The sequence below is a fragment of the Oncorhynchus nerka genome, linkage group LG24 (assembly GCF_034236695.1).
Source record: "Oncorhynchus nerka isolate Pitt River linkage group LG24, Oner_Uvic_2.0, whole genome shotgun sequence".
In the NCBI taxonomy this organism is placed as follows: Eukaryota; Metazoa; Chordata; class Actinopteri; order Salmoniformes; family Salmonidae; genus Oncorhynchus; species Oncorhynchus nerka.
In genome coordinates, this window is record NC_088419.1 from 67,055,358 (window position 1) to 67,083,023 (window position 27,666).

Below are 27,666 nucleotides of genomic sequence, written 5' to 3' on the forward strand. Positions count from 1 at the left end.
TGTTGATGTTCAGTTCCAGAAGAGTGTCCTTCCTGGAGCACAATTGTCCTGTCTCCTGTAACTCACGATTGCATTGGTGTACTTCTAACACTAGGTGGCAGTAGAGGAATGAGTGTAGGCATCCTCACATCATACGTGGCACTGTGTTTATGCACCTCACAGTGTACCCCGTTCAGTGAGTACAGTAGGAAGTTAGAATGTTTGGGATTGCTTAAATACGCTTGTAATTAGATATATTTTATAACCTCTCTCTTTTATAATGTATGACTAAATCTACATTTCTGCAGTGAAAAAGTGTTTATTAATATTAAACAGATTCCTGACATAAGATCCAAACTAGAAGTCCAAAATATAAACTTGAAGAGACAATATTCAGACGACATTCGTTCTGCCAGATATCCACTCTAAAGACACAGACTCTCTCTCTCTTTCTCACACACACACCAAATAATTTGAAGCATGAGCAAGGGGTAGTCCATTGTGCCTGTCACTCGTATGGCTCTGTAAGGTATGTCAAATATTTTGAGCACACAGGCTTACAACAGGGGTTGGCAGGGCTATGTCACTAATAGCCTACTCCAGAAACTGGCTTCACCAATAGGACATCTGCAGAAAAGTTAAAACAACTGCTGACAGTCTCTCCTGTCCTCAACTTGGTATGGGATTATCAATAAAATACATTTGCGGCAAAATCTGGACGCCTAAAGGTAGGACCTGACAAAGTCTCAGCACCAAAACAAAACACTGTTTCAACTGCCGTCTCCAACTGCTTTGGGGGACTAGATAGATAGATGAAAATTCTCTTAAACTGTTAATTGAATCACTGATAGATATGTAACTGATTTTCCTTCCATCAGCCCAGAGTTGTATGATGTATTCTTGTTGTTGCTGCTTTTCCATGAATTGGCAATGCCGTATTTCATTGTCATTATGTGAGTTTGTTTGATTGCTTGAAAGGAGGCAGAGAGAGAGCAAGTATTAATGCCATTATGTGCATCCATGCAAAATGTTAACAGCCTGGAGATATGAAAGAGCAACTATTTTCCACTTTTTACCCTCACATTTAGGATTCCTCTTCATCGTTAATTTGACTTAAAGAATACTTTGAAGGTCCCTCCTCTCCTCTGGTCTGCCATTGTCAGACGCTGACTCGACCTCCTGACCCAGAGTGAAGTCACTCGCTGACCTTTAGAATGACAGCGATCCGCCAGGTGCAGCTGTGGCTCTATTTTCAGTCCTCTTATGGTGCTTTCAAGACAACTGGGAACTCGGGAAAAAACTAGATCTAATCATGACGTCAGTGATCTTCAGGTCGGAGAATTCTAGAAAGATGATTGAGTTTCCGACTTAGAATTCCAAGTTGGATGACCATTCAAAACAATTTTCCCAGTCGGCGCTCTTTTTTTCTGGGTTCACAGTTGTCTTGAATGCACTGAAGTAGGATATTTCTGAGTTCCCAGTTGTTTTAAACATGGTATTACTGCACAGTCTGCCCAGATATCCAGAGCAGCACAGCCCATTAGTTCTTAGTACGCGGGGGAGACGCCAGCACTCTCACCACAGACATCATTAACGTTCCATTCTGTCACTCCAGCCGGGGAAATTAATGCTTCAGGCAAATATAGCCTATAGAGGAGGTAATGCCTCCTGCCTGCCTGCCTCTTACTCTAAACTGATTCTGAATGGATTTGTTCGTCTGGGGTTGGTACTGTAGCTCAATTATATTCAGTCATGTGAAGAGTAAATGATATAAAAATGTAATAAAAGCCTGCTGGTGAATAGATACAGTAATGGTCAAACTACGACCTCTTTTTTTCAAAGCCAAGTTATCCTTCTCTTAAGGGTTCTTGATAAAAATCCAAAGATGTTATCACTTTTAATGAATAATGATAAATAATACATGCAAGGAAAAACATGTGTATGCCTGTACGAGAGCAGTCCAAGAAGCGCACCTACACAGCCTACATATGTCCCCGATATGCAATACAGCTGTCTGTACTGTCTTCACTGTTACTATTAGGTACAGTTAACTTATCAAATAGCTTAAAAAGGTATGTTATTTAACGTATAACACAAAGGAAAGAAGATTGTCTCAAGGCATTTCTGAGTAAACACTCAGGTGCCTGTGCCTGTGCCTGTGCCAACTGCACAGCCAGCAGACAGAAATAGCACTCCAGAAACAGTCAATGACATCAATTCAAATCCAATTTTATTTGTCACATGCGCCAAATACAACAGGTGTAGACTTCACCGTGAAATGCTTACTTAAGAGCCCTTTCCCAACAACGCAGAGTTAAAAAGTAAGAACAATGTGCTAAATAACAAAAGGAAATAGTAATACAAAATAACAATAACGAGGCTTTATACAAGGAGTACTGGTACCGAGTCATTGTGCAGGGGTACGAGGTAGTTGAGGTAATATGTACATGTAGGTAGGATAGACAATAAACAGAGTAGCGTATGTGAAAAGCGGGAAAGATTGGGAAAGTGTGTCTGTGTGAGTGTGTGTATGTAGTGTGTGTGTATGTGTCATTGTAGTATGTGTGAGTGTATGGGTAGAGTCCAGTGAGTTTGCATAGAGTCAGTGCAAAAGAGTCAGTGCAAAAAAAGGGGGTCAATGCAAAGAGTCTGGGTAGCCATCTTATTAACTGTACAGCAGTTTTATGGCTTGTGGGTAGAAGCTGTTCAGGAGCCTTTTGATCCCAGACTTGGCCCTCCGGTACCGCTTGCAGTGCAGGAGCAGAGAAAACAGTCTGACTTGGGTGGCTGGAGTCTAACATTTCTGGGGGACTTCCTCTGACACCGCCTGGTATAGAGGTCCTGGATGGCAGGGAGCTCGGCCCAGTACGCACTACCCTCTTTAGCGCCGGTGATGCAGCCAGTCAAGATGCTCTCAATGGTGCAGCTGTACAACTTTTTGAGGGTCTGAGGGCCCATGCCAAATCTTTTCTGCCTCTTGAGGGAGGAACATAATGGGTTTTCTCTGATGGGCATAATGTGGGGGGGGGTGATGAACATGTCCATTATGATAGACACACAGTTTTAGCATATGACAACACCTGTCTGTGCAGTGTGCATTCTGTGTGCCACCTGATGCTCAATGTCTTCTCGGAAAGCCCTTGGTTTTATATATCAAAGCGACAAGTGCTGGTGGGTTATTTGTTGTTCTTGTGTTACACAGAGGGGTGTCTTGGTCTCCTGACAGACCTTTTGGCAAAATAATAAGTGCATTCTCCACAGTATACACCCTGCACTGTTAAGAGTCAGCTGCCGCCCGCCATGCTGTGGTTTGGCTCTGCTATGAGGGGAATTCCTGTCCAACATGCAGACCATTTGAGTATTTGCCCACAGAGTAGTGCCGCCATGGCCCAATGGTATTACAGAAAGGCACATGTTGCCAGTGACCTTTTTAAAAGAGGTGAACATCTATTTAAAATAACATCAATCACCAATGAAACCCGATAATATCACGCTATCTGATATAGCTTTTGTGAAAGGGTATACATAGTATTGTTAGATACAATCATTAATTTATGCATTCGTTCACACACTCATTCAACAAACCATTCATTCATGCATTTATTCTGCATTTTTCCTGGAATCTATGGAAGATACTGTGGCATCTTTCCGTAATTCTGATTGCCACTATTTGAGGGATTGGGGGTAGTGATTTGAGTGGAACTTTTCTTGGGTAATACAGGGGGGAAAAACGTATTTGTGTAAATACTGAACTATATCAAATAGATCTTGTGACAAAAGACAGAGTGGAGTAGATTACTGCTGTGGAGCTCAGAGAGGTTATTAATTGGTGGATGGTGCTTTTAATGATATAGATTCTGAGAGTGGCTGAGTGGGAGGAGAAGTATCTAGGAACAAACCAAAAAAGCAGTTACTTCAAAATAAAAAACCTATATACATGGTCATAAAAGAACAGATGGTGATTAGAAGGTGGAGAGAATGTGATGGGATGGTTTGTTTTGTGTTCTACCTGTGTTTAGTATTTACTATAAGTGCTGTATGACTAATGGGAAATAGAGGATGGTATAATTGGCTAATTCCTGAGAGAGACTCAGACAAATTACTGTGAATCGGTCATTACGAACTTCTGACAAGCCAAACAAAAGAGCTGCAGTTCAGAACTAAATCAACCAAACTTTTCCAAGAGACGTATTATTCATGTTGCTAATTTGCTTTAGGGCGCTATAAAAAAAAATGTAAATCGTTCATTAAACCTTTGCCTCCATAGAAAACCAGTTGACAAGGACAGTTGAGACAGAGGCAATTGTGCTTCAGAATGTAGTGGAAATAGTGAGGGATATGAGGCTTTCAGGATGCATATTATTGTCCCAGTCGTGATATAAGGTAATTGTCGGAGTGTCATTACCTTGTTCCTGCAGCGGGGCCTCTGTAAATGGGCCTGAAATTAGTGTTATTAACAGCCTGCGGAGTGAATTCCTGCCTTGAGGCCGTGCCTGAATAACACCACAACATTCACCAATTGACGGCTGCTGCCGTGCGCCACCTCTCTCCACTCACAACAATATTGACAAATACTCAGACTGCATTCACAAGAGTGGTGTGTAAATCTTGTTGCCAGTCGCTGTCAAATAATATCCTGGCAGACACTGCATGGGAAGTCCCAGTGGTAGTGTAGCAAGCGGCCATGTTGGATAACTCAACTGACCCCTGACTCTGACTCCCTCTTCCCTCTTCAAATCAAATCAAATCCAATTTTATTTGTCACATACACATGGATAGCAGATGTTAATGCGAGTGTAGCGAAATGCTTGTGCTTCTAGTTCCGACAATGCAGTAATAACCAACGAGTAATCTAACCTAACAATTCCACAACTACTGCCTTATACACACAAGTGTAAAGGGATAAAGAATATGTACATAAAGATATATGAATGAGTGATGGTACGGCATAGGCAAGATGCAGTAGATGGTATCGAGTACAGTATATACAAATGAGATGAGTAATGTAGGGTATGTAAACATTAAAAGTGGCATAGTTTAAAGTGGTTAGTGATACATGTATTACATAAAGATGGCAAGATGCAGTAGATGATAGATTACAGTATATACATATACATATGAGATGAGTAATGTAGGGTATGTAAACATTATATTAAGTGGCATTGTTTAATGTGGCTAGTGATACATTTTTTTAATCAATTTCCATTATTAAAGTGAGCTGGAGTTGAGTCAGTATGTTGGCAGCAGCCACTCAATGTTAGTGGTGGCTGTTTAACAGTCTGATGGCCTTGAGATAGAAGCTGTTTTTCAATCTCTCGGCCCCTGCTTTGATGCACCTGTACTGACCTCGCCTTCTGGATGATAGTGGGGTGAACAGGCAGTGGCTCGGGTGGTTGTTGTCCTTGATGATCTTTTTGGCCTTCCTGTGACATCGGGTGGTGTAGGTGTCCTGGGGGGCAGGTAGTTTGCCCCCGGTGATGCGTTGTGCAGACCTCACTACCCTCTGGAGAGCCTTACGGTTGTGGGTGGAGCAGTTGCTGTACCAGGCGGTGATACAGCCCGACAGGATGCTCTCGATTGTGCATCTGTATAAGTTTGTGAGTGCTTTTGGGGACAAACCAAATTTCTTCAGCCTCCTGAGGTTGAAGAGGCGCTGCTGCATCTTCTTCACAACGCTGTCCATGTGAGTGGACCAATTCAGTTTGTCCGTGATGTGTACGCCAAGGAACTTAAAACTTACTACCCTCTCCACTACTGTCCCGTCGATATGGATAGGGGGGTGCTCCCTCTGCTGTTTCTTGAAGTCCACAATCATCCTCTTTGTTTTGTTGACGTTGAGTGTGAGGTTACTTTCCTGACACCACACTCCGAGGGCCCTCACCTCCTCCCTGTAGGCCGCCTCGTCATTGTTGGTAATCAAGCCTACCACTGTAGTGTCGTCGGCAAACTTGATGATTGAGTTGGAGGCGTGCATGGCCACACAGTCATGGGTGAACAGGGAGTACAGGAGAGGGCTCAGAACGCACCCTTGTGGGACCCCAGTGTTGAGGATCAGCGGGGTGGAGATGTTGTTACCTACCCTCACCACCTGGGGGCGGCCCGTCAGGAAGTCCAGCTTTGCACAGGGCGGGGTCGAGACCCAGGGTCAGTGGGCAGTGTGCAGTGTGGTTGCGATTGTGTCGTCTGTGGACCTATTGGGGCGGTAAGAAAATTGGAGTGGGTCTAGGATGTCAGGTAGGGTGGAGGTGATATGGTCCTTGACTAGTCTCTCAAAGCACTTCATGATGACGGAAGTGAGTGCTACGGGGCAGTAGTCGTTTAGCTCAGTTACCTTAGCTTTCTTGGGAACAGGAACAATGGTGGCCCTCTTGAAGCATGTGGGAACAGCAGATTGGGATAAGGATTGATTGAATATGTCCGTAAACACACCAGCCAGCTGGTCTGCGCATGCTCTGAGGACGCGGCTGGGGATGCCGTCTGGGCCTGCAGCCTTGCGAGGGTTAACACGTTTAAATGTTTTACTCATGTCGGCTGCAGTGAAGGAGAGTCCGCAGGTTTTGGTAGAGGGCCATGTCAGTGGCACTGTATTGTCCTCAAAGCGAGCAAAGAAGTTATTTAGTCTGTCTGGGAGCAAGACATCCTGGTCCGCGACGGGGCTGGTTTTCTTTTTGTAATCCGTGATTGACTGTAGACCCTGCCACATACCTCTTGTGTCTGAGCAGTTGAATTGCAACTCTACTTTGTCTCTATACTGACGCTTAGCTTGTTTGATTGCCTTGCGGAGGGAATAGCTACACTGTTTGTATTCGGTCATGTTTCCGGTCACCTTGCCCTGGTTAAAAGCAGTGGTTCGGCTTTCAGTTTCCGCGAATGCTGCCATCAATCCACGGTTTCTGGTTTGGGAATGTTTTAATAGCTGCTGTGGGTATGACATCACCGATGCACTTTCTAATGAACTCGCTCACCGAATCAGCTTATTCATCAATGTTGTTGTTGGACGCAATGCGGAACAAAGGTGAGGTTCAAGCTGTTTCTATACTCAGGGTAGGGTTAGGGCTACCCTCAGTCTGGCTACACTTCTACTGCATGGTTATAAAAGGCTGAAAGCTTGATGAAACAGAACAGACAGGGCTTTACCACGAAGAGCCCGAGTCACCTGAGTGCACTCACCCTCAGACAAATATTTACAATGACCTTGCTTACATTGACCACACTCATTCTTTCAGCAGGTGTGTCTTTCATGGTGCATTTATTAATGGAGTGATCGTGCTATTGAACTGTTCAAAGGTTTCTTTGTTCAATATTTACTCCAACATATTGGGAGTGATTGTGTACTTTATTCAACATTGAAACAAACAAGGATATGCACTAAAAAAATAAAATTAAGTTAACATTATAGAATATAATCTCTGTGAAGAATCACCAGGCCTTGAGCATGGATGGTCCAGGGTATATGGAGAAGTTGCATGTGTTTGTTGTCTTCTACTTTAACAGTGTCCTGTTTGACCCAAATATTTTAGAAAATTTGTTGAACATCTACTGTCTGTGTTATGACATCCTACAGTATGTGATACCCCAAAAATGAAATAAAAAATATATGAAGAGTTAATTTGAGCTTTATGTATTCTCCCATAAAAAGCAGAGTCCTCATCGTCTTCAATTAACAACATCCCTTCTAGATATAAACAGATGCTATGTGATATGATCTTTATTCACTCTATGTGCCTCATTACAAAAATAGTAGTGTATAAACTTCATTCCAAAAACAACTACATTTCTTACCATGATTTCTTACTATAATAAATGCAAGCAAGCATAAATATTGGCACCGGAGGGGATGGCTAACGTTTTAAGAGCTCCTAACCAATTGTGCCATTTTGTGTTTTTTCGCATAGTTTGTAACTTATTTTGTACATAATGTTATTGCTATCGTCTCTTATGACCGAAAAGAGCTTCTGGATATCAGAACAGCGATTACTCACCTGGAACTAGAAGAAGATTTTTTATTTAATGAGTCTGACGCGAAGGATATAATGTTGCTCCCAGACAAGGCCCAAATCCCTGTCATTCACATGAAGAAAATAAGGAAATACGGGGGGCAAAGATCGGGGTGCCTTGTGAGAATTAGTCGGCGAGTGGGTAACCTGCTTCTACCATCTGTTCTATTAGCCAACGAACTGGATGAGCGCCATTTGAGACTATCCTACCAACGGGACATTAAAAACGGTAATATCTTACGTTTCGTGGCTAAATGATCGTGGCTAAATGATCGTGGCTAAATGATGACTCGGATAATATACAGTTGGCTGAGTTTTCCGTGCATCTGCCGGACAGAACAGCTACTTCTGGTAAGACGAGGGGTGGAGGTGTGTGTCTATTTGTCAATAACAGCTGGTGCGTGATGGCTGGTGCGCAATATTTTCGTAGCCGTCTATTTACCACCACAAACCAATGCTTGCACTAAGATCGCACTCAACGAGCTGTATAAGGCCATAAGCAAACAAGAAAATGCTCATCCAGAAGCGGCTTTCCTAGTGGCCAGGGACTTTAATGCAGGCAAACTGAAATCCCTTTACCTAATATCTACCAGCATGTCACATGTGCAGCCAGAGGGAAAACAACTCTTGACCACCTTTCCTCCACACAAAGAGACTGGTACAAAGCTCTAGAGACCGGTACAAAGCTCTCCCTCGCCCTCCATTTGGAAAATCTGACCATAATTCTATCCTCCTGATTCCTGCTTACAAACAAAAGCTAAAGCAGGAAGTACCAGTGACTCGCTCAATACGGAAGTGGTCAGATGGCGTAGATGCTACGCTACAGGAATATTTTTCTAGCACAGACTGGAATATGTTCCGGGATTTATCCGATGGCATTGAGGAGTACACCACCTCAGTCACCGGCTTCATCAAGAAGTGCATCGACGACGTCGTCCCCACAGTGACCATACGTACATATCCCAACCAGAAACATGGATTACAGGCAACATTTGCACCGAACTAAAGGCTAGAGCTGCCGCTTTCAAGGAGCAGGCCACTAATTCGGACACTTGTAAGAAATCCTGCTATGCCCTCAGACAAACCATCAAACAGGCAAAGCATCAATACAAGACTAAGACTGAATCCTACTACCCCCCGGCTCTGACGCTCGTCGGATGTGGTAGGTCTTGCAAACTATTACAGACTACAAAGGGAAACTCAGCTGCAAGCTGCCCAGTGACGCAAGCCTACCAGATGGGCTAAATGCCTTTTATACTCGCTTCAAGGCAAGCAACACTGAACCATGCATGACTCTCTTTTCTGTATACATCAATGATGTTGCTCTTGCTGTTGGTGATTCTCTGATCCACCTCTACGCAGACAACACCATTCTGTATACTTCTGGCCCCTCCTTGGACACTGTGTTAACTAACCTCCAGACGAGCTTCAATGCCATACAACTCTCCTTCTGTGGCCTCCAACTGCTCTTAAACGCAAGTAAAACTAAGTGCATGCTATTCAATCGATCACTGCCCGCACCTGCTCGCCCGTCCAGCATCACTACTCTGGACGGCTCTGATTTAGAATACGTGGACAACTACAAATACCTGGGTGTCTGGTTAGACTTGTAAACTCTTCTTCCAGTCTCACATTAAGCATCTCCAATCCAAAATTAAATCTGCTGCCATGAGTGAAGGACCATCCTACCGATCGTAAAACTGACCATCCTACCGATCCTCGACTTCGGTGATGTCATCTATAAAATAGCCTCCAACACTCTACTCAACAAACTGGATGCAGTCTATCACAGTGCCATCTGTTTTGTCACCAAAGCCCCATACACTACCCACCATTGCGACCTGTACGCTCTCGTTGTTTGGCCCTCGCTTCATACTCGTCGCCAAACCCACTGGCTACAGGTTATCTACAAGTCTCTGCTAGGTAAAGCCCCGCCTTATCTCAGCTCACTGGTCACCATAGCAGCACCCACTCGTAGCACGCGCTCCAGCAGGTATATCTCACTGGTCACCCCCAAAGCCAATTCCTCCTTTGGTCGTCTTTCCTTCCAGTTTTCTGCTGCCCGTGACTGGAATGAATTGCAAAAATCTCTGAATCTGGAGACTCACATCTCCCTCACTAGCTTTAAGCACCAGCTGTCAGAGCAGCTTACAGATCACTGCACCTGTACATAGCCCATCTATCTACCTACCTCATCCCCATACTGGTATCTATTTATTTATTTATTTTGCTCCTTTGCACCCCAGTATCTCTACCTGCACATTCATCTTCTGCCGATCTACCATTCCAGTGTTTAATTGCTATATTGTAATTACTTCGCCACCATGGCCTATTTATTTCCTTAACTTACCTCATTTGCACTCACTGTATATAGACTTTTTGTTTTCTTTTGTTCTACTGTATTATTGACTGTATGTTTTGTTTATTCCATGTGTAACTCTGTGTTGTTGTATGTGTCGAATTGCTAAGCTTTATCTTGGCCAGTTGCAAATGAGAACTTGTTCTCAACTTGCCTACCTGGTTAAATAAAGGTGAAATAATAAATAAATAAATGAGAGCACCAGCTATTCCAGACAAATGTATGATCATGCTCTCCATAGCCAATGTGAGCAAGACCTTTAAACAGGTCAACATTCACAAGACCATGGGGCCAGACGGATTACAAGGACGTATACTCAGAGGATGCGTGGAACAACTGGCAAGTGGCTTCACTAACATTTTCAACCTCTTCCTGACCGAGTCTGTAATACCTACATGTTTCAAGCAGACCACCATATTCCCTGTGCCCAAGAAAACGAAGGTAACCTGCCTAAATGACAACTGCTCCATAGCACTCACTTCGTTAGCCATGAGGTGCTTTGAAAGGCTGGTCATGACTCACATTAACACCATCAACCAGGAAACCCTAGACCAACTCCAATTCGTATACCGCCCCAACGGATCCACAGGTGACACAATCTCAATCGCACTCCACACTATGTGAGAATGCTGTTCATTGACTACAGATCAGCATTCAACACCATAGTGCCCACAAAGCTCATCACTAAGCTAAGGACTCTAGGACTAAACACCTCCCTCTGCAACTGGATCTGGTGATGTAATGGACCGTGTTGAAAGTTTCAAGTTCCTTGGTGTCCATATTACCAATACACTATCATCAATCAATCAAATGTATAAGCCCTTTTTACAACAGCCAATGTCACAAAGTGCTGTACAGAAACCCAGCCTAAAACCCCAAACAGCAAGCAATGCAGATGTAGAAGCATGGTGGCTAGGAAAAACTCCCTATAAAGGCCAGAACCTAGGAAGAAACCTAGAAAGGAACCAGGCTTTGAGGGGTGCCCAGTCCTCTTCTGGCTGTGCCGGGTGGAGATTATAACAGAACATGGCCAAGATGTTCAAACGTTCATAGATGACCAGCAGGGTCAGACAATAATAATCACAGTGGCTGTAGAAGGTGCAACAGGTCAGCACCTCAGGAGTAAATGTCAGTTGGCTTTTCATAGCCGATCATTCCGAGTTAGAGACAGCAGGTGCGGTAGAGAGAGAGTCCTAAAAAGCAGGTCCGGGACAAGGTTGCACGCCCAGTGAACAGGTCAGAGTTCCATAGCCGCAGGCAGAACAGTTGAAACTGGAGCAGCAGCATGACCAGATGGACTGGGGACAGCAAGGTGTCATCAGGCCAGGTAATTTTGAGGCATGGTCCTAGGGCTCAGGTCCTCCGAGAGAAGAGAGAAAGAGAGAGAAGGAGAAAGGGAGAGAAAAAGAGAGATCGAGAATTAGAGGGAGCATACTTAGAGTCACACAGGACACCGGATAAGACAGGAGAAATACTCCAGATATAACAGACTGATCCTAGCCTCCTGACACATAAACTATTGCAGCATAAATACTGGAGGCTGAGACAGGAGGGGTCGGAAGCCACTGTGGCCCTGTCCGACGATACCTCAGGACAGGGACAAACAGGCAGGATATAACCCCACCTGTGCCAAAGCACAGCCTCCACACCACTAGAGGGATATCTTCAACCACCAACTTACCATCCTGAGACAAGGCAGAGTATAGCCAACGAAGATCTCCTCCTCGGCACAAACCCGAGGGGGGTGCCAACCCGGACAGGAAGATCACGTCAGTGACTCAACCCACACAAGTGACACACCCCTCCTAGGAACGACATGGAAGAGCACCAGTAAGCCAGTGACTCAGCCCCCGTTATATGGTTAGAGGCAGAGAATCCCAGTGGAGAGAGGGGAACCAGCCAGGCAGATATAGCAAGGACGGTTCGTCGCTCTCGTGCCTTTCCGTTCACCTTCACACCCCGGGGCCAGACTACACTCAATCATAGGACCTACTGAAGAGATGAGTCTTCAATAAAGACTTAAAGGTCGAGACAGAGTCTGCGTCTCTCACATGGATAGGCAGACCATTCCATAAAAATGGAGCTCTGTAGGAGAAAGCCCTGCCTCCAGCTGTTTGCTTACAAATTCTAGGGACAGTAAGGAGGCCTGCGTCTTGTGACCGTAGCGTACGTGTAGGTATGTACAGCAGGACCAAATCAGAAAGATAAGTAGGAGCAAGCCCATGTAATGCTTTGTAGGTTAGCAGTAAAACCTTGAAGTCAACCCTAGCATTAACAGGAAGCCAGTGTAGAGAGGCTAGTACTGGAGTAATATGATCAAATTTGTGGGTTCTAGTCAAGATTCTAGCAGCCGTGTTCAGCACTAACTAAAGTTTATTTAGTTCTTTATCCTGGTAGCCGGAAAGTAGAGCATTGCAGTAGTCTAATCTAGGAGTGACAAAAGCATGGATCAATTTTTCTGCATCATTTTTGGACAGAAAGTTTCTTATTTTTGCAATGTTACAAAGATGGAAAAAAGCTGTCCTTGTTATATTCTTGATACGTTCATCAAAAGAGAGATGCTGAGGTCCTTCACAGTTGTTTTTTTAGATGACTGTACAACCATCAAGATGAATTGTTAGGTTTATTTACATTTTTTTAAACTTTACTAGGCAAGTCAGTTAAGAACAAATTCTTATTTTCAATGATGGCCTAGGAACAGTGGGTTAACTGCCTGTTCAGGGGCAGAACGACAGATTTGTACCATGTCAGCTCTGGGATTTGAACTTGCAACCCTCCGGTTACTAGTAAAACACTCTAACCACTAGGCTACCCTGCCGCCCCAGAAGATCCCTTTGTTTCTTGGGACCTAGAACTAGTATCTCTTTTTTGTCAGAGTTTAAAAGTTTAAAAAATTGCCGCCATCTACTTCCTTATGTCTGAAACAGTGAGATTGCTAAGGCTAACACCGCCATGTTTAGTTTTGCCCAACCTAGATTGAGGCACAGACACAGTCTCTATGGGGATAGCTGTCACGTTCTGACCATAGTTCTTTTGTGTTTTCCTTGTTTTAGTGTTGGTCAGGACGTGAGCTGGGTGGGCATTCTATGTTTTGTGTGTCTAGTTTTCTGTATTCGGCCTAGTATGGTTCTCAATCAGAGGCAGGTGTCGTTAGTTGTCTCTGATTGAGAATCATACTTAGGTAGGCTGGGTTTCACTGTGTTTTTATGGGTGATTGTTTCCGTGTCTGTGTTTTACACCACATGGTACTGTTTTCGGTTTTCGTTATTCACGGTATGTTTATTGTTTTGTATGGAGTGTTCAGTTTATGTGTTTAAATAAATACCATGGACACTTACCACGCCGCATATTGGTCCTCCGATCCTTCTCGCCACTCCTCTTCAGACGAAGAGGAGGAAAACCATTACAATAGCTGAGCTGATTACACTGACTATGCTAGTGGCAGACTCCACTAAGCTGGCAGGGTGGTCCAAACACACCAAGAAAGTCGTTAAGAGGGCACGACAACACCTTTTCCCCCTCAGGAGACTGAAAGGATTTGGCATGGGTCCCGAGATCCTCAAAAAGTCAGTTGCATCACCGTAAGACGCTACAGAGGGTAGTGCTACTCGCTGTTTATGGTCTATGCATAGTCACTTTACCCCCCCTACACTGTACCCCCACACATTGACTCGGTACCGGTACCCCCTGTATATAGCCTCATTATTGTTATTTAATTGTGTTACTTTTTTACATTTTAGTTTTCATTTCTTACTCAAGTTCATTTAGTAAATATTTTCTTAACTCTATTTTCTTAAAACTGCATTGTTGGTTAAGGGCTTGTAAGTAAGCATTTCACGGTAAGGTCTACTACACCTGTAGTATTCGACACGTGAGAAATAAAATTCCATTTGATTTGAATTACTTCTTGTCGCATACTGTAAGTCCTCATGTCATGCTATTAGGTTATGTTTAATTAATGTCTTACAGATTTGTCTCTAATTGAGAATGATTGATATCAAAATAACAGAAGGAATAGAAGGATCGTTTTAAGATGCCTCAGAGCAAAAAACACACAATTACAATCATCATCACAAGAAGTAAAAATATGCCCCAATGTACAGACCACAGATAGTACAGAACCTGCCTTTCAAACACACCCCCTCACACAATACTTTGAACTTGACAAACTAGTTATCTGAGAGGGAAAATCCCATACTGGATTCAAGCCATTAGTGTATGAAAAATGTCAACATTGAGAGAGTAATCTCTTAGTCCAAACTGGCCCCTCGTGCAATAACAGGCAAGCAGACCTACTGTAGTTTAGGTGGACCCAGGGTAATGCTTATTAATATTTAAGCATTGTGGATTTATTTTTATTCGTGAGCACATTAAAGTCTCTCTTTGGGGAAGTTAATGCTTAATTAGAGGCATTTTGCAGGTGCAATGCCTTGGCCAAACTGGAAAGAACTGCAAGGTGACATGGGGCTTTTAGAAATGACAACAACAAAAAATCTAAATACAGAAGGATGAGAGAGAGGGCATGGAGAAACCTCCCTCAATTTCCCAGAAAACAGCTTTATTGAAAGCCATAAAACATTCTCAGGGATCCCCATGTTCGGTTCTTTTGCTTAAATGGTACAAGTCTGGCAGTTGATACACTTTAAATTCACTGCATGACTCATGCACTTTGGAGGCACTTTGAGTTCTGCTGAGGACACTATGGGAGATATGTTTAAGTCTCCAATATTAGCTAAAGGAAAGTAAAGTCCAAAAGGGACATTTGTTGGTGTTCTTCTTTCTTGGTAACAATTTAGTACCTTAATGTGATTGTTTTTAATTAAAATGGTCAAAAATAAACAAATATTGCTTCTTAGCAAGATAAACTTCTCAAGCAATAATTTTGCTAGGACTGTCTGGGAGTGGTTGAGTGGGAAGGGGGAAATTGAAAACTAGCTGTTATTGGCAGAAAAGTTTAGAACTCTGTTTCTAATTGGTCTATTAACCGATGTCCCTGGGCAGGCCAAAACTCCATCCCACCACAACAGGTATGAATTTCAGGCGGTCTTTTCAAACAGCTCTCACACTGAAAGAACATTATCATAATTTTCACAATTTCACAATATTATTCCAACCTCAGTATGGAAATATATATAAAACGCAGAAAAATCACATTTTTGACTGTACTGTGCCTTTAAGGTGTTAATTTAAGGACAAATCTGAAAGTCACTGTGTGAGGCATAATGGTGTCCAGGGAGTGTTGTTCAGAAAGCTCTGGAGGAGTTTCACCCAGCTGATCTTTCTGAATGAACAACATGGTTTTTCCACATGATCTTAAGGCTTAACAATGGCTAGTATGGCTAGTATGTGCCTGCATGTCAGCACCATCCACTGTCTTAAAGCACTGTCCTGTTTTAGTGTGACACCGCCCTGAGTCATTGATGGTGGGCTCTGGCTGATGCCTCCTGGTAGGCCTCTTAAATCAGGGTTGTAAAACACACCTTGGTCATGTGTGTGGTGACACATGTGTTTCCCTATGTGTACCAGACAGCAGAGCTGTTGGCTGCTCTTGTTCCCTCTGCAGCCATCAGCCTCCCCAGATGACCAGATGACCAGCGGTGGATAAAGTTTCCATAATTAAATTCTAATTAGGGTAATAGACCTGAAAAAATGCTCCCATTAAAATATCATTATAATTGCCTGATGATGACAGTAAATGAATACATGCAGACAGGACTAGGTTTGTTTCATTATTGTGTAAAACTAGTGAAGAGAGCATGACGCACCACAAGCATGTACATTAAACGTAGTACTAGTGTCACAGCTTCTTTCAATTGATCATTCTCTGTAGAACACATTCAAAAATCTGCTTCCCGTATTGCATACGTGCACAGACAGACTATAGTGAGACAGACAAGATAATGAGCAATCACATTCCAGTGAAGCCCCCTGGTGTAATTTATCTGTCATATTACCCAGACTCCTGAATCTTCTGTCACTATCTCATGACACGAGGCACAGACTCAAGATAAAGCAACAGTCTGTGATTTCTCACAATCATCTACAGTGTAATTGGTCTACTGTGAACAGAGATGGAGCTATTTCACAGTAGCCAGAAATACTGTCAGCATCTAAGAAGTGAAAGCACAAATAAATAATAGGTTACAATATCGCTTTATCTCTATGTTTTAATCTCATCAACAATGCTGTCCTATGTTTACCTTCCATGATGTCATTAGTTCTATAATTTCATGCAAGATTAGGCATGTAATTATGTGTTAAATATGAGAGGTGAGCAGATCACAGGGTTAATGAAGTCAGCTTTGCTAATGGGAAACTATGGACACAGCTAATCATGCTGCTGAAATACTAGGAGGCAACAGGTTGCCCCTTTAAAACAGGATGCATTGTTTTCTACATTTGCTCTGAGTCAACAGCAGGTCTATAACTTGCCTTGTGGGTACACATTGTCAACGTGTATGTTGGTCTCATGTAACTAACCCCTCTTAATGAACAATCCTCCTTTTCTAAAGACAGAGGTCATATGCAGGACTGTCCCAAACGCACTGCTAGAACCTCCTGTGTGCCACATCTGTGGGCCTTTGTGACATCCAGCACGTAGTTCGTTGATGATAGTGCAATAATCTGTTCTCATTTCAATGTGTCAGTGTTCCAGAAGGCAGTATTATCACGTTTCTTGGCTAAAGACACAGTGACACAAAGGTACGCCCCCTGAATCCTATTGAATGTAGAGACTGTAAGGTGACATGTACTGCTTGGTTTGAAAGTTAACAAACCATGAGCATTCCCAAGGTTTGATAAACATGCAATGTCTCTCGATTTCATATTTATATCAAATTCTCATGAAATAAATTACCTCTATTTAAATTTGTTGAATCGTAACAGTCAAAACAATTTATTGATATTGAACATTTGGTCTGGTACAACAAATATGTTTATAATCCACAGTAAAAACTGCACCAATAATCCAGATGTTGCTAGTACTTTGCAGATGGTTAGAATGCAGGGTGAGGTGTTGTATTTTCTACAAGGTGACTGGAAGGACAAAGTTCCAGCTTAGCAACCATGCTTTTGTGTAATTGGTATTTCCATCGAAAAGGACTCATGAGCACCAACATGTGAAGTTCATAGGAGCCTATCAAATTGGGTGTCAAATGAAAGCTGAGAATCTATGTGTTGGGGAAATGAAGGCATAGATACATGTTTCAACCATTTTCCATCCCAAAAAATGTGACATGAGTAAAGATGGAAAAGAGGTATTATAAACACCTACCAGAAAGTCTTAAGCGTTATCAGAAATACATCAAAACACAATAATGTTGACATAAAGACCTTTGCCAACTATTATCAACACTTCTATTTCGTTTTGGATCATTTTTTTTAACCTTCTGTACATTTACGAAAGATTGCCTTGTGCCTTTATCTTTAAGATAGTTTAAAATGTCTCTCTCTCATGAGGAGGGAGGATAATGAAGGTTCGCAGACATAAGAAGCAATGGTAGACCTACCAATTAGTTATAGTGATTTTACTGATATCAAATTTGTTTATAAATTAAGAAATTAAAACTCGTAATTCCGTTACCAATTGTTGGTAACGGAATAACCCCAAAATATGTAATGGAATTACTGCAACTGAATTGGCTACAAAACCACAGTTGGGTCGACCGCTAGTGTCCTCCCTTCTACTGGCATACTGTTATGTTTAGCTGATAACTGTTTTCTTTCTGTTTGTTGTCTGGTGTTCAAACCAAGAGTCTGGACAACCCCTCTATCTCTCTCTCTCGCTCTGCCTTTCTCTTTCACTTTCCATTTACTGTAACCAGCATCCTCACCCACTGAGCACCGACCGACACCGGACGTCCATGGACGTTGAAAAGTAGTTCAAATTTGGTCAGTCCACCCTGGCCTTGATGTTAACATACCCAGACGGACCAGCCTGGCCCAAATCTGGACCTATCATAGATGCATATTTCACAAGTCTGGATAGCACAGTACAATAGAGTACAGTGAGTAGATGACAGTAGAGTACAATACAGTATAATACAGCACAATACAATACAGTGAGTAGAGCACAATAGAGTACAGTCTAAGGCAATACAGTAGTAGAGTATAATACAGTACAATACAGCACAGAAAAGTAGAGAATAGTACAGTACTCTACTGTACTGAACTCTACTCTGATGTGCTGTATTGTACTGCACTGCTGTCTGTCATATTATAATAGATACAGTAGATCTAGCTGTTCTGTCATATTATAATAGAGACAATTTGTGAAACATGAAGAGAATGACATTCATATCTATAATTATTCATATCCATAGGGCGGCAGGTAGACTGGGGGTTAGAAGCATTGGGCCAGTAAGCGAAAGGTTGCTGGAGCGAATCCCCTAGCCGACAAGCTAAAAATCTGTCATTCTGCCCTTGAGCAAGGCAATTAACCCGAATTGCTCCAGGGTTGCCGTAGATAATGGCTAATCCCATGGCTGTGACCCCACTCTCCGAGGGAGTCTTGAGGGGAGTGGGACATGCAAAAAATACATTTCCATTTCACACCATTTCAGTACAGGTTACCCACTTGTACATACAGTGAAACAAGACTATATAAGCACCCCCTAATTATTTATTATGCATTTCTGTGTAGTACAGATCAGAGACCCATTATATAATTCCGTTACCATAATTCCGTTACCATAATTCCGTTACCATAATTCCGTTACCATAATTCCGTTGCCGGATGTAAATCCACTTCACCTACTGTAGTTCAATAACCTTTATTTAAAAAAAAAATGTTTTTAACTCAAGGCGCCATGTCATAGCTGACACCCCATTCTTTCTTCCGACATCTCTGAATCTCACTCAATTCAGAGCAGATATTTAAACAGAGTTTTTGGAATACGTGTTTGCATAAAAACCTGAGGGAGATTTTACTGTAATTCTGTTACTAAAGTTTGCTTCTGCATAGTTCTTCCATTAAATTTGTTTTTGTAAATTTTCTGTGGAAATGGTTAAATATTTCTTGTGCATAGAGTTCTTTGGTTTGTTCAACTTTGAAATCAATAGTTTGTTTGGCATTCATTTTAAAGTGAAAAGTGAAAAAACTGAGTCAAACGTAATTCCTTTACTGTGGATTTGGCCTAATCTGTAATAAAAGCCCCAGCAGTTACAACCTACATCCTTTTGAGTCCCCATTTGTTAAATGGTTTATCATCATGTATAAATATTGCAGATTGCTTTATAGTTTACACATTCTGTAAATGTAAGAGTTCTGAGCCAGACAGATGAAGGCGAGAGAGGCGGTGAAAATCTAGCTGTAAACTCTACAAGGACTTTAGCCCAACCAGCAGGAATCTACACTGTCAATCACCAGTAGAAGCTGTCCACTCTTGAGTTAGATCTACCACGTCTGTCTCTGCAGATGCCTGCTCTACTATTTTATAGACATTCTCCAGCAGTCTCAGTCCACACTCATTTAATATGGCTTATTAAAACCCCCTCTTCATTGTGAAAATTCACACAACATTGAATTCCCCTGACACGGTGTGGAAGCAGGGTCGTCGCACATGTCAACAAATAACCCAGCCACGGGAGCACACCTCTGGCAAACACAATTACACGCATCTGAAAACGGAATGCATCACTTTGCATTGGCACATGAACTGTTATCTCTCCTAAAAATGCAGCCAGAGATCCCATGTGTGTGTACATGCGTGCTTTGACAGACCCAGAGGACTATGGAGGGGTTAATGAAATATTTACCACAGAGTCTTATCCCATGCCTTTAAGTTACAAGACACACACACACACACACACACACACACACACACACACACACACACACACACACACACACACACACACACACACACACACAGTATTTTTTAACCTTATCTACATAATGAGTGGATGTTTGTGTATTCTTTTAAATCTCCTAATCTAAGGCAACCAAAAGGGGCTGGGCAATCTTACTACTTTCCTTACTATGCCGAGCAGTTAGACATTTTCCCTGAAAACACCAGTGCAACTACGTTGCTAGGGGGCTCTCCATCAAGGACAATCAACAGAGGGAAGTTGGGGAGGAGGCACAGGGTAGGGCGGCTTTGAATGCCTCTTGCCTCTTACTGCTGAATAGTCGGAAGGGATCAATGCTGTTGCAGGTCCTCTCTGCCTGGAAACCTCATCATTATTCCACCAGCCTGCCGCTGTAGCTCGGACTATGAATAGTCAATAACAAATGAACAGGCAGGAAATGAAGTGCCAGACGAGTGGGCTTGACGCACACAGGGAGGCGTGTGTGCCATGAACGCTATGCGTGTGCCTCAGGTGCATAAGTGCTGCTGCTGCTCCCGCTCCAACTCTCCACCTTTGTGAACTCCAGCTCTTCAAACAGTCCAAGGATTATTTCTACCTTCACTTATCCCAGTGGGACGGTGATTATCCCAGTGGATGGCGAGTGGCTCTGAACTCTGTGGGAAAGTGGCTTTTCCTTTCTGCAGAAGTTGAATGGAATTGATTTAGTCCTTCAGTGAGAAAACTCTTGTCACTTGGCTGTGGGGTGTCCTGACCAGGCTCTGTGGGGGTGGCACTGTCAGGACAGGCGTGTGGAGACTGAGGGGCATATGGGTCACTGAGTGTGTGTGTCTGTCCTTTGGAAGGTGGTCTCAGCAACCCTGTGTGACGCCCTCTGTGAGTGGTGGCGGGCACAGAGTGTCCTCAGGGAGGATGTTTCTCTGGACAGGAAGTAAAGGAGCTCAGGGATCAGGAGGTGAGAGAAGGTACGGTACCCTTAATATTTTACACAACACAAAGCATCATGGGAACAATGTATGATGCACAAGTGAAAAGTTTATATTTTTGAATGTCAAATAACAGACAAAACTTAACTTGTGCACTTAGCTTTCAGCAACAATAATTGTGTATAAAAGGGAAAAGCTAGTCAGTTTGTATTTGTAAAAACAGAAAGTGCTTTCTCGTACAAAAGATCTAAGGGAAAATAACAACTATTACCATACTAGCCTCCAGACATCTCATTATCTATAGGTCTACCAGTCATCAGTATTATTAGCTATGACATTTAGACTATTCACATTATTCATGAGGGACAATGTATCACATGATCAAAGTGAAAAATGTGGAAGATAATTGATTGAAAGCGTTACATGTTCATGCCTAAGAGAAGAGTTAAATACATACCCATAAAGGGCTATTGATTATGCATTGATATGGCTAAGCCATTTGATGAAGCCAGATGGCCGCATGACACATTCCCAGTAAATGTTAAAAGAGCTTTTAGGGGTGGAATTACTTGTCACTGTGTGTTTACAATTCTGTAATCACTAACTTGGTGTGGGTGTGTGTATGTGTGGGCCTGTGTGTGTGTGTGTGTTGTAATGCATGTGTCAGGACTATTTATCAGAAGGTTCGGGAGTATGACGTGCTAGACAAGAGGAAGACAGTGACAGCACTGAAGGCTGGGGAGGACAGAGCTATACTCCTCGGACTCAGCATGATCCTTTTCTCTGTGATGATGTACTTTGTACTGGGCATCACCATGGTGCGCTCCTACTCAGACAGGTAATGTGCGCTCACTCACCTAGTCACTCACAACGTCCTGATGTTTGTTTTTCCTTTTGTATCGGCTGTTAGATGCTCATCATATGCCATCATGTGTATTATACTTTTGCTATAAGGATAATGGCTCATATGCCATCTGAACTGTTACTGAACCACACCACTTAGCCAAACTGTGTTAATGTCAGTCAGGCTGTGATGTAAAGTGCATGGGAATCTTCATAATCCCCCTATATTAGCTCCTCCCCAGGAGCTAAAACTGGGGAGCTAAAACTGTGTATTCCAAATGCTGTTGATATGAGTCATGACCAGCCTTTCAAAGCATTTCATGGCTACAGTTGTGAGTTATTTGGGGAGATAGTCATTTAGACAGGTTACCTTGGCATTCTTGGGCACAGGGATTATGGTGGTCTGCTTGAAACACGTAGGTATTACAGACTGGGTCAGGGAGAGGTTGATAATGTCAGTGAAGCCACTTGCCAGCTGCTCAGCACATGCTCTGAGTATGTGTCCTGACAATCAATCTGGCCCTGCGGCCTTGTGAATGTTAACCACATCAGCTACGGAGAGCATGATCACACAGTCCTATGGAGCAGCTGGTGCTCTCATGCATGGTTCAGTGTTGCTAGCCTTGAAGCGAGCATAGAAGGCATTTAGCTCATCTGGTAGGCTCGCGTCACTGGGCAGCTTGCTGCTGGGTTTCCCTTTGTAATCCGTAATAGTTTGCAAGCCCTGCCACATCCGACGAGCGGCAGATCTATTGTAGTAAGATTTGATCTTAGTCCTTTATTGACGTTTTGCTCCTTTGATGGTTCGTTGGAGGGCGTAGCAAGATTTCGTATAAGTGTCCAGATTAGTGTCCCGCTCTCAAGTGAAAATTAAGTCATTTAAAATAGATTACATAGATATTCAAAAGGGATGCACGCTGCTGGATTACTAAAATCCATTTCCAAATATCCGTACATACACTATAAAGCATATTGGGCTATTCAAAAGGTTAAGAGACTTTGGAATTCAGCTAAAGATAATCACTATAATCTGATATCTGCTAGTGTGGTCAATAATTTCTCCCCTTTCTACTATTCAACTGATTCACAGTCTGCTTCACATCATGCAGTCCCAACTTCCTACAAAATTCCCCCCTTTTTATTAAATCCAATGTTATTCATTGTGTTGTTGGATACAGTTGTTGTCGATGTTGAACTAATCTTGTGTGGCATCCAAACACCAATATTTGGAAAGGCACCTGGGTAGAGCTACAGTTGAAGTCAGAAGTTTACATACACTTAGGTTGTAGTCATTAAAACTCATTTTTCAACCACTCCACAAATGTCTTGTTAATAAAAAACTATAGTTTTGGTAAGTCGGTTAGGATTTGTGCATGACACAAGTAATTTCTCCAACAATTGTTTCCAGACATATATTTCACTTATAATTCACTGTATCACAATTCCAGTGGGTCAGAAGTTAACATACACTAAGTTGACTGTGCCTTTAAACAGCTTGGTAAATTATGTCATGGCTTTAGAAGCTTCTGATAGGCTAATTGACATAATTTGAGCCAATTGGAGGTGTACCTGTGGATGTATTTCAAGGGCTACCTTCAAACACAGTGCCTCTTTGCTTGACATCATGGGAAAATCAAAAGAAATCAGCCAAGACCTCAGAAAAAAATGTATACCTTCACAAGTCTGGTTCATCCTTGGGAGCAATTTCCAAATTCCTGAAGGTGCCACATTCATCTGTACAAACAAGTATAAACACCATGGGACCACACAGCTGTCATACCGCTCAGGAAGGAGATGCGTTCTGTCTCCTAGAGATGAACGTACTTTGGTGCGAAAAGTGCAAATCAATCCCAGAACAACAGCAAAGGACCTTGTGAAGATGCTGGAGGATACAGGCACAAAAGTATCTATATCCACAGTAAAACGAGTCCTATGTCGACATAACCTGAAAGGCCGCTCAGCAAAGAATAAGCCAATGCTCCAAAACCGCCATAAAAAAAGCCAGACTACGGTGTGCAACTGCACATGGGGACAAAGATTGTACCATTTAGAGAAATGTCATCTAGTCTGATGAAACAAAAATAGAACTGTTTGACCATCGTTACATTTGGAGGAAAAAGGGGGAGGCTTGCAAGCCGAAGAACACCATCCCAACCATGAAGCACGGGGGTGGCAGCATCATGTTGTGGGGGTGCTTTGCTGCAGGAGGGACTGGTGCACTTCACAAAATAGATGGCATCATGAGGAGAGAAAATTATGTGGATATTTTGAAACAACATCTCAAGACATCCGTCAGGAAGTTAAAGCTTGGTCGTAAGTGGGTCTTCCAAATAGACAATGACCCCTAGCATACTTCCAAAGTTGTGGCAAAATGGCTTAAGGACACCAAAGTCATGGTATTGGAGTGGCCATCACAAAGATCAGACCTCAATCCTATAGAAAATGTGTGAGTAGAACTGAAAAAGCGTGGGCGAGCAAGGAGGCCGACAAACCTGTGTCACGGCTTCTGCCGAAGTCGGTTCCTCTCCTTGTTCGGGCGGTGTTCAGCGGTCGACGTCACCGGTCTTCTAGCCATCGCCAATCCATTTTTCATTTCCATTTGTTTTGTCTTGTTTTCCCACACACCTGGTTTTCATTCCCTCATTATGTGTTGTGTATTTAACCCTCTGTTCCCCCCATGTCTTTGTGCTGAATTGTTTGTTGTAAGTGCACATTGTTGTCTGGGGCTCGATGGGTTTTGTACCCATACGTTGTTATTCTGGATGCCGGTGGTTTGGTATATTAAACTGCTCCGGTTATTACCCAGTCCTGCTCTCCTGCGTCTGACTTCTCTGCCACCAGTTACGCACCCCTTACAATCTGACTCAGTTACACCAGCTCTGTCAGGAGGAATAAGCCAAAATTCACCCAATTTATTGTGGGAAGCTTGTGGAAGGCTACCCAAAATGTTAGACCCAAGTTAAACAATTTAAAGACAATGTTACCAAATACTAATTGAGTGTATGTAAAGAAATCAAATCTTAAATAAATCATTCTCTGTACTATTATTCTGACATTTCACATTCTTAAAATAAAGTGGTGATCCTAACTGACCTAAAACAGAGAATTTTGACTAGGATTAAATGTCAGGAATTGTGAAAAACTGAGTTTAAATGTATTTGGCTAAGGTGTATGTAAACTTCCGACTTCAACGGTATATGCAGGTCAGTAACTATTTAATTCTAATCCCTAACCCCATGTCATGTAGTGTGTGGACGGAGGAATCCAGCTGCGCTGTACTCAACTCCACCATCGTGGCGGAGATTAACTGTACCTACAGCTGCGGCTCCGAGTGCTGGAAAAGCTCCAAGTACCCGTGCCTACAGGTGTTTGTCAGTCTCAACACATCTGGGAAGGTTGTCCGACTCTCCCACAACGAGGAGGCACAGGACACCAACCCAAAGGTGAGACAGAGGACATGCTTAAACGTAACATTTCTAATAGTAAGCCTTTATTTCACTGTCCTGTTTCAGCTACAGTAATATATGCCTGGTTTTACAAATGATGTGGTAGCAATGTGCAATCAAATGATTCAACACAAACAGTAAGTACATAATCACTGCTATAAAATATGTATCTACCATGTAATTAGTGTAACAATGAGAAAACAATATGGTTTAATCCAACCTAATTCACTACAAATACATAACTTTATCACAATGCACCACATGAAAATAATTATAATTAAGGTAAATGAATGATTCATTGATGATAAATGATTAGGCCTGTATTTAATTGTGAATCTGCACAACATTAACTTAAGATGACTCCCCCTCAACACATTACATGAGGACAGGGGAAATGGAGGAAAAATCCTTGCAGCTGAATAACATTTCTAGAAGTAAAATTTCAAGTCAACTCATCCAAGACTCTTAATGAATCTGTCTTTGTTCTCTTAGTGCTTCTATGTGCCCAAATGTCGGAAGGACTACAACGCGATGCACAACGTAATCATGAACATCTCAGAGCGTCTGAAAACACAGCAGCAGGTGTTGTGTTACACAGACCCAGGTGAACAGCAGGACAGTGCTCTACTGACACGCATCTATGGCCGAGTGGCAGTGTTCCATTCACTCTTCTGGCCCACCTGCACCCTCATTGGTGGAACCATCATCATTGCCATGGTGAAGCTCACCCAGTACCTGTCCATCATGTGTGAACAGGTGGGCAGGATCAAAAGGTGAGCGACAGGGCACATAGGACAGGGGCCAGACTACAGTAGCAGCACTGGTCTTCATTCGCTCCCTAGGAACTTTATGAAAACTCTTCATGTTCCATTTGCTCTAAAGAGAGCTGAGAGCTGAGTGATAGAGTGACAGGGGATCTGGCGGGTTATATTCCTCACATGATTCCTCTGGTTCTTCTGAGGAAAGCAATATGACTGATGTGTGCTTCCGGCAGCTGTGGCAAGGCAAGTGAAACTCAATGACTTTGGGGCACACAGATTTGGTCCTTTTATGCACCTATACAAGTGGTACAATCATACAAGGTGATTGCTTTAAAGAAGTGGCCAACAATGGACCTGATCTGCCCTTGAACCCAAGTCAGCTTTGGTGATCCATTCACACCGTGATGACAAGGCAGTGACGACAAGGGAGTTTGACCGAGACAACTGTGTCGAAGCCTTCCCCAAAATACATCCAAACTTGGCTCCTCACGGTACTGGTGTTGGGTAGAGGGTTACACAACCCCAGGCGGCTGGGACGAGTCTGGTCCTCTAAGCAAGCTGTTGACTATCTATGTTGTACTCCTGGGTCTGTAGAGACTTCATTCCAAGCGAACAGTTCAAGATCAACACTTTCTTGAAGTATGGTGTAGCAGTAATCACATATCACAATAGGTGTTAGTCACTAGGACGCTTAAGTACAATGCAACTTCCCAGGGCAAGTGGTCAATACAAAATGCCTTAATTTCAGGTCCCAACACTGTGGTAGATTGCTCAGAGTTTCAGAAATGAATTCTACAGGACTTTCTCTGAATGGGGTAAACATACTGTGAGGCCAACTACGTTTTCAGGGCCTGGAGCACAAGCCCATAATGGATGTGAGTCATGGTGTGTTTTACCACAAATATTTACAGAATGATGATTGATTGAACACATTCAGACCAAACTAGATACAAATGTCAACATTTCATTCTTGGTTCCATAATCGCTATTATTAGTTTGTTATTATTTTGCTGTCACAATCATCTCATGTTGTCATCAGCAGTTTATCCATGTCTATAATGTGCTACGCTATTGACTGTTTGACTTGCTTTCTTATCAATTAATGCAAACCAATGTAAATGCAATTTTGTCTTGCATTAATAAATTAAAAGGCAAACTCAGCAATTACAGTACTTCACTGGTTTGGATTTAGTGATTGGGTTGGTCAAAGTAGTTAAAAGGTTCAAGATAGGCATAATAAACTTAGCCTTAGTATAAGAGCAATGTTCATCACCTGTGAAACCAAGTAGAATGTACTTGTATAATGCCTTATTTTATGATTGATAGCGTCTAGGTGAACAAGTCATGTCTTTCCTCCCTTAACCCTACAGTCTACTTAATAATGCAGGTCAGCTGATGTTCTTTTGAAGCACAGGTCTGTCCTTGGGATTTACTCTCTCCTCAGCTCAGCAGTATTTCCAGACAGACCATTTGATTTGACCATCCCGGAGAGACGGATTTGCTGTGAATGGTACCAGAAGTGTCTTCAAAGGGCACCTTATTTAAAGT

The 27,666-nt window shown here is 42.7% G+C and overlaps 1 protein-coding gene across 1 annotated transcript; it reads left to right on the forward strand.

The window, feature by feature from the left end:
* Window positions 1-432: 432 nt before the first annotated feature.
* On the forward strand, window positions 433-27,290 carry s100p (S100 calcium binding protein P). Its single transcript, XM_029632803.1, has 5 exons — window positions 433-707; window positions 20,988-21,107; window positions 21,736-21,906; window positions 25,159-25,354; window positions 25,850-27,290. The coding sequence occupies exons 2-5, from the start codon at window positions 21,055-21,057 to the stop codon at window positions 26,132-26,134; spliced, it is 705 nt and encodes a 234-aa protein (XP_029488663.1). The 5' UTR covers window positions 433-707; window positions 20,988-21,054; the 3' UTR covers window positions 26,135-27,290.
* Window positions 27,291-27,666: the final 376 nt, after the last annotated feature.